The sequence below is a fragment of the Dioscorea cayenensis genome, chromosome 7, assembly GCF_009730915.1.
Source record: "Dioscorea cayenensis subsp. rotundata cultivar TDr96_F1 chromosome 7, TDr96_F1_v2_PseudoChromosome.rev07_lg8_w22 25.fasta, whole genome shotgun sequence".
NCBI classification, from domain to species: Eukaryota; Viridiplantae; Streptophyta; class Magnoliopsida; order Dioscoreales; family Dioscoreaceae; genus Dioscorea; species Dioscorea cayenensis.
Window position 1 is genome coordinate 8,157,019 of NC_052477.1, and position 7,760 is coordinate 8,164,778.

General features: G+C 35.7%; 2 protein-coding genes across 2 annotated transcripts; one reads left to right on the forward strand and one right to left on the reverse strand.

The window, feature by feature from the left end:
- Window positions 1-2,908: 2,908 nt before the first annotated feature.
- Window positions 2,909-3,991, forward strand: LOC120265056. Its single transcript, XM_039272978.1, has one exon. It carries the CDS (start codon window positions 2,909-2,911, stop codon window positions 3,989-3,991), a length of 1,083 nt encoding a protein of 360 aa, XP_039128912.1.
- A 1,072-nt stretch (window positions 3,992-5,063) lies between these two features.
- Window positions 5,064-6,871, reverse strand: LOC120264556. Its single transcript, XM_039272379.1, has 2 exons — window positions 6,460-6,871; window positions 5,064-5,627 (listed from the first exon to the last, which is right to left on the reverse strand). The coding sequence occupies exons 1-2, from the start codon at window positions 6,511-6,513 to the stop codon at window positions 5,352-5,354; spliced, it is 330 nt and encodes a 109-aa protein (XP_039128313.1). The 5' UTR covers window positions 6,514-6,871; the 3' UTR covers window positions 5,064-5,351.
- Between the last annotated feature and the right edge of the window lie 889 nt (window positions 6,872-7,760).

Sequence of the window (7,760 nt, forward strand, 5' to 3'; positions counted from 1 at the left end):
GTGATTCTATTGACTCAAATTCAAATAGCAATTGCAAGTTTCCTATATTAAATAGCAACAAAATTTCATTTGCAGTTTACAGGTTTCTAATCAGCAAAAACATCAAGACTTTCTCATGGGAACTTTGGCATAGAATCTAGATACTCAAGGTGGCTCTGAGAATTTAATTCTTCATTTGGTTTCTCTGTCACAACAGGATTGCAACATATGATTATTTATATTCCATTTATATGGGCCCTTGTACTTTATGTGTCTTGCGTAGCCTAAATTGGGAAAATGTGCACCATATGTTCATAAGTGTCCCAAAGCTAATGTTGTGTGAATCCAAATTGGTGCTTACTTGGTTTCCAACATTCATTTTCATAGAAATGTTATAAATGGTTCTTGGTTAGACCTTGGTGAAGACACAGTCATAGCCACTACTTTATGGCTAGTTTGGAATGCCAGATGTGATGGTATTTTGAAGGATGTGAGGATTGACTTTCAATGGATAGCTTGTCATGCTATAGATCAAGCCAACAAATATGCCAATGGAGTGCTTTTCAAAATGAGGAAGTTCCTCTTAAACTATGGCTTCAATCACCAAACTAATTTGTTAATGTTTTCTAATGCCTCCTAGGTGAATGATCGCACTGCAAAGGGAATGGGTTTCATTATAATTACAATTGATAAGAGATTTATTGTTGTAGGGTATCAACAATATGGACTCATTGAAGTCTAGAGGCTGAAGCAGCTGCGTTGAACTAGGCAATTAAGCACGCTATGCAACTAGGATTGGAGCTAGGTAACCTTTACACAGATTGTGTTGAACTCATTTAGGAGGTGGAAAATAGAACTGATGCTGCCAATTGGAGAATTGCCAAAGAAGTGGAAGACATCTATAAATATGTCTAAGATGATAATTTGCTTAAACTGGAGTTGATCCCTAGAGATTGGAATGTTGCAGTTGATAGGTTTCCATCCCTTGATGGATGATGAGAAGATGGTAGCTCTTTAAAAAAAAAAAGTTTTAAAAAAAAACTACATGGTTGTAGATTAAAAAAAAAAAAAACCATAGACTGATCCTCAATAAAGGACTTACTTATTTTGAATGGAGTTGTCGGATAACAAACAAGACTAGGAACAAAGTACAATATTATAAACATCCTATTGGAGAAATATATGATTGTACATGTAGACATTACAGAGTATGGTGCCCAAAGATGAACACAAACTTCAGAATTGATCCTTTTATTACTCACTTGGTGCTATTTTTTTCATAAAATAATTTTTAAAATGATAACATAGTAAAATATGCCACATGATTATCTACATCAGCTTGCACATCGTTCTAAGTAACTATCTCGGCATTCAAATTATAATGAGCGTGAAAATACACAATTTTGGAGGACAAGAATGTTTTTTGGTTATGGGTTAATTCATTTGCAGCTTCATTCTATTTATATTTACCTGTATTTTAAGAATTAAACTATAGTAAATTTTCCATAAAAAAGAATTGGGGTTTGATTATATTTGTGCATTTAGTTATAAAGGAACTGAACAACAAAGTCAATTTTTTTTTTTAAATTGAAATAAGACAAAATGAAATTAAACTAAAAATCATACATCAAACTAAACTTACTTATATTTGATTAATAATATTTAGAAGAGATACGCTTGAAACTTGTATATCAAATAATATTATATTTAATCAAAACTCTCAAATTTTAAAATTATTAATTGACAACAAATATTATAGTTGAGATTAAAAAACAAATTATATAAACTACAAGTCTTTTAATTGACAATCCTTTTAAAGACCTCAGGGGTCCTACCTTGGATCAAGGATATTACCAAGTTACCAAGTTTAAAACCAAGGATATTAGCCAAGGAATTGGCCAGACGCTTATTACACCAAGAAGGAACAAAAATGGCAGATTTGAGGTGATTAGGCTTTTGACCAGAAATGGTATGAAAAATGTTCAAACAAAGCAGGCAGTTTTTTGCAGACCTCCTAGAAGCAGAAGTAATAAGAAGAAGATCATCCGCGAACAACAAGTGATTAAAGTTCCGAGGAAGATTTATATTAAAGCCCGAGACAAGGTTAAGGGATAGAGCTTTGTGAGAATGGCGTTGAAAGTTTTGAGAGACCAAGAGATACAAAGGGGAGATCGGGTCCCCTTGGCGCACCCCCTGGAACTACTAAACCAAGGAGTACATTGACCATTAAGGATAGAGAGGAGGTGGGAGAAGACGACAGGCGTGGTTGTGGCATGCAGCTCGCTCCTATCATGTGATGCTGCGTTTGGTTCTGGGGAAAGGGAGTCACCAGCGATGCTCAGACGCCTGCGATAAAGCTAGCGCCATGCCGAGCCGAGGCTTTGTCTTAATCGCTCGGGGCTTTAGCCCGACTTGGTCTGTGAACTGCTGCTGCGCCAGATGCGCTGCACGCTGTTTGGACATTTTCATGCCGTGACGATCGACAATCTGCCATCTGCCGCTGCTGCGTGATAGCGCTCGGCCAATTCGCTGGCTAATATCGCTGTTTTTTAAACTTGGTAACTTTTCGTTTACCTACCTTGGATCTCCTATTTCTCCCAAAAGGCTTCAGATCAGTCAGCTTAACTTCATTTCTAACAAAGTGAAATCTAAAATTCGATCCACGGAATCATTCCTCAATTTTCGACCATGCCAGTGAGCAATTCTTCTATACTTGACTCTATTTTTCCATCCCCAATTACTTCCTCTCTGTCATGAATTTGCCTCTCTCTGTTCTGGATAACATTTCCAAAATTGCCCGTTCCTTTCTCTGGGGTTCCTTTGGCAGTAATCATGGCCTTCACTCTGTTGGATGGAATGTTACTACATTTGATAAATCTGAGGGGGGGGGCTGGGTCTCAGAAATCTTAGGTTGGTGAATCACTCTTTAATGGCTAAAAATATCTTTGACATTCTCAACTCTGTTAATAAGTTGTGGGTTGACATTTTTAAGTTAAAGTACCATGGTTGGCATGTTTGGAATCCGGCTAATGTTTCACAATCTTCCTGGTTTTATAAATCCATTTGCAACTCCGCCAACTTTATCAAACCTAATCTCAGAATTCTTTCTTGTAATCCCACTTCTGTTGACTTTTTGCATGATCCTTGTCTTCTTGATCTTCCTTTCTCTAAAAAACCAACCTTTTTGAACATGTCTGCTGACCTTGAGGATCTTCACTTCTCTGATCTCTGCACCACTAGTGCCCTTTGTTTTGCATCTGTGGGCAACTTACTGGGTCATTACCTTAATTGGGACTTGATTGGTAAAATCACTATTAGCAGAGATAGCCCTAACCGCTGGGTTTGGGGCTCGCTCACCTCTAAATCCTCCACTGCTTCTGCTGTTTATCATGACTCCAATTGTTTGCATAATTCTTCAGACACTTGGCTTGGTTGGTCTGAAATTTGGAAACTTGTTGTGCTTCCCCATACAAAATCTTTCATTTGGAAATTGGCTCACGGAAAACTTGCTACTGGGGCTTTTCTTTATAGTCTCAACATTGGCCCTTTTATGTTATGTCCTTTTTGTGGTTTGGAGGAAGAATCGACTGCTCACCTTCTGTGGTTGTGTACCAAAATTTTTACTTGTTGGGCTAACCTATTACTTCGACTTGGCTTGAGTCCTCTTTCCCATGCCAACTTTGATTCTGGAGCTTGGCTTACGACTAACTATGGATCTCGTTTTTTCAATTTCAGGGTTAAAGCTCTTATTGCCACCCTGACTTGGCTCATCTGGAAGCAACGCTGCAACCTGATTTTTAGGAAAATCCCTACAAATCTTAGCTCCCTTGTCCCTCAAGCTTGGTCCCTTTGCACTGACATTTCTTTGCGCTCTTCTAGGGAGGTTTTCACTTCTTTGGACTCATCCCATTCTGTCTCCATTTATTCGGATGCATCCTGGCTTCCTAGGGTGATCTCTGCTGGCCTCGGCTTTGTTATCATTGATAGCTCTAATCGCATTCTTCTTGCATGAGCAATGGGCTTCTCCTCGGACTCCCCTATTATGGCGGAATTTGCTGCTGCCAACCTTGCTCTTCAGCTCTGTATTCAAAATCATTGGCTTCCTTCTCGCCTTTGCTGCGACTGCCCTGGCATTGCTAGCCATGTGAAATCTTTCAACCCTTGTACTGCATGGCACTTTACCTCCGAGTATGAGAATCTGAAGTTCAACATGAGGCACTTCCCCAACCTTTTCATTGAGACCATCCCCAGGGCTGACAATATTATTGTGGATTCTCTTGCTGTTTTTGGCCGCTCGCACGTACCTCTCTCTCTTTTCCATCATGGTCTGGACCGGCCCTGCTGCTTGGAGGACCTCTATTCCAGCAGAAACCTTCACTTTTAGTTTCCTTTCTGTTTTTTTGCTTTTTGTTAGCTTCGGCTCTTTGTTCTAAAAAAGACCTCAGGGGTCCTTCACAAAGTTGCATTTGACATGCAAGTCTGGAAATATATATTTAAAGGTGGGATGTAGGTAACATTGCCAAAGTTGATCAGATTGGACAATTTATGTTACCATATATTAAATCATAAATAGCTCTTATGCAATTTCTCTATATTAGTAGACATAATTGACTAATATAATAACTTGGTTGCTTATTTCAAAATTAAAAAAATAAAAAATAACTTGGTTGCATATATATAAAATAAATCTCTACATAATTAAGTGCCTTTTAATTTTGTATATTTTCCAGTTTTCTTTCAGAAATTTCTGGATTTTTTAAATTTTTAAATAATATTTAAAATAATATATAATAATTAAAATTTTGACCCAAAAAAAATAAATTTTATCTTCATATTTGAAACCCTAAATAGGACCCAAACCAAAAATTTTAGATGGGAAATAGGGGCTTATAAATTCAAATTTATTTTTTCCAAATTAAACAATATGCAACTATCAATTGCTTCAATACAACCCCTTGTTACGTGTTATTCTATTTTATTCAGCTATAATTCAAACAAATCAAACAAATCAATCTCAATGTTATGTTAAATGCAAACCACAATACACACAAACTGACAAACACCTGTATTCCCCTGGTTATGCATGAGAAACTTATATTTATATATTTAAATCCAAATTTTCAAATGAATAACACAATACACACAAACACCTGTATTCCCCTGGTTATTGTCAATTCCAGATTGAAGTTTACAGAAGAGGTTAATAGGGAGATGCTTATGGAACTATACATTCCCTGAGTGCTCCAACTAGAGAGCCCTCTTGAAAGTAAGAAGTATATAAATGCAAATGGAAGGAACTTATTTGTTCATTTACACAATTTATAACAATTGAACACCAATACCTTTCACAACTACAACCACTGAAATTTCATCTAGCTTGTAAACTTTTCTTTCTTTAGAACACTTGAATGGCAATAGTTGAAATTCTCAATGCAGCATTCAGTGTTTGCATGAGCAACAAGAGTCCCTGGTTTATTAGTTTCTTTGTAAGAATTGTTGCTTGAATTGGGTCTTCCTGATCTGTTCTTTCTTCTTGGGTATTTGCATTGAGGGATAAAGACTCCAGTACCCTTGCTCTCTCTCATGAATGATGCTTCATAAGTTAATGAAGAGGGCATCATCACAACTTGAGAAACTTGATGGAATCCCTGGAAATGATAGTTAATCCATAATTAAATCAATCTAACATTTCTGATAAAGGCACGCATTAATTTAAATAATAATTAGTGATCACTGAATTTCATTATATAACATTCATTGATTCATTCATTGTTTCTTTATCTTTCTATTGTCATGATGTGCATTTTGTTATAATAAGGCATCAAAAAGTTGATAGCCGAAAAGAAGCAACATCATGTGCCTGTCATGGAGGTAATAATGCTAGAGTTCAATAAGATTATTGTTTTTTTTTAATTGAAAATATTCATTATTATTCCTCTAATAATTCAGTCAACATACGCAATGAAATACCTTTACACACACACACACATATATATATGATATTTAATGAATCAGTGGTTGCTAATATAACAGATTGACTCACCATGCCAACTGTCCATGTGTGTTTTTTATAATTTCTTGTCTTTTTTGGTTGACGAAAAGGCAATTTGTCACATATTTATCTAAAAAAATTGTGAACATTATATAAAAACATATATATGTGACACTGAGCGCACACATTAGAAACTACATACATATTAAATATCAGTAGAAACATTTAAAAATACATATTTTAATAACATTGACTGAGTTCAGAAAAAACTATTATGTATTTAAACATTGTATAAAAGTAAAGAAATCTGTTATTACAGTTGGATATTAACTGTGCTATATATGAATAGAAGTATTTCAAAAGAAAGAGAAGATAAAAGGGAATAAATCCTTTGATCTGATAGCTTCATACTTTTAAGTTAAATTAATTAATGAACATGCAAGTATTGGAGTACTCTGATCAGAAAAGTTGAAACAAATCAGACTCACCGGAAAGGGAAGAGGAGGAGGAGGCTGAACCGGAAATTGTTCGTCATCATCCATGATCAGAAGAGCAAGTTGGCGGCTAAGTTCAGCAAAGAGAACATCATCTTCAACTTTCCATAGCTTAAAAACAAGCTTTTGTATGGATAGTAATTAGACTGCAACTATGTATCCCTGGCTTTCTTTTTCTCTTGGCTTAAGGTATCACAAGGAGGTTATTAATAGCGGGAGAGAAGGGATGGGTTGATGGAGAAGCATGTGGGTTGGGGAACTGTGTGGGCCATAGAGTGGCAGTCAGCAAGCCAAGCCAGGGTTTTAGGACCTCAAGAAAGACCTCAGAAGACCATGGATAACATGGGTTGGAAGAGAATTGTATGCCTTTTCTTGTCTGGTTTTGGCCAAATGAATAGAGAAGCAGTGGCAAGCACTCACGCCTCATGATCTTTTGTTGGGTGCAAAGATATGGAATCCAAGAATGGTTGGTTGGTTGGATAGGGCAAATCCTAGCTCCCTAAACACTTTATTAACAGTGAAAAGTAGATAATAAAATTATATTTTTGTCCTTTAGCTATTCCTTAAGAGGAAAATTCTAGGATAAATCTATATATAAGGGAATATAATTTATGGCTCAATCAGTGATAAATTTAATGTAATATTAGAAAATTAGAAGTTTGTGGTTATAACCAGGAGGGATGTGTGTGAAGACAAAAGCATCTAAGGTATGCAACCAAATTTTTTTTTTTTTAACAAATACAAACTCTGTATGCAACCATTAGTTTTCAATCAAAATCTTAGAATGAAGATTTGGGTTTTGAAAGTATGGAGATGGCAACTTTTTCTTATCTTTGTGTTTTGTGGTCAGAGTGAGGTTTTGAGAAATGGCTATAATTATTCCTTTTATTATAATGCCATTGAATTTTGGAGATGTCGAGTGAAATTCACTCTGAATGTCGGTTTCGCAAAGTGGGCATGATGGTCTTACTAACTAATTAATGAGGAAGAATATTATGCTTTCTTAAATTGGTCAACAAGTACGGCGATCTCACTAGTCGATCAAAGACACTGAAACTTAAATAGGTTAGGGTTTATTTTTCAAAGATTGCCATAATTTATTTTTTTATATATATATATATATATATATATGCCTCGATACGTTAATTGAATACCTAGAAATTTTGTGGATGTAGGCATTTTCAATAAAACCACTTAAATTTTGTGTGTGCTTTTATTTCTTATTTTCTCTTTCTTTCAATTCCCTCATCAATCATGAACATAATCTTCTCCTCTACTTTTAATTTTTTACTGCC

Excerpts from the sequence above, each read along its gene's own strand:
- LOC120265056 (XM_039272978.1), top strand. The coding sequence starts at position 2,909 with ATGGCTAAAAATATCTTTGACATTCTCAACTCTGTTAATAAGTTGTGG.
- LOC120264556 (XM_039272379.1), bottom strand. The coding sequence starts at position 6,513 with ATGGATGATGACGAACAATTTCCGGTTCAGCCTCCTCCTCCTCTTCCC. Across the intron at positions 5,628-6,459 it reads CTCCTCCTCTTCCCTTTCCG|GGATTCCATCAAGTTTCTCA; the intron begins GTGAGTCTGATT and ends TATCATTTCCAG.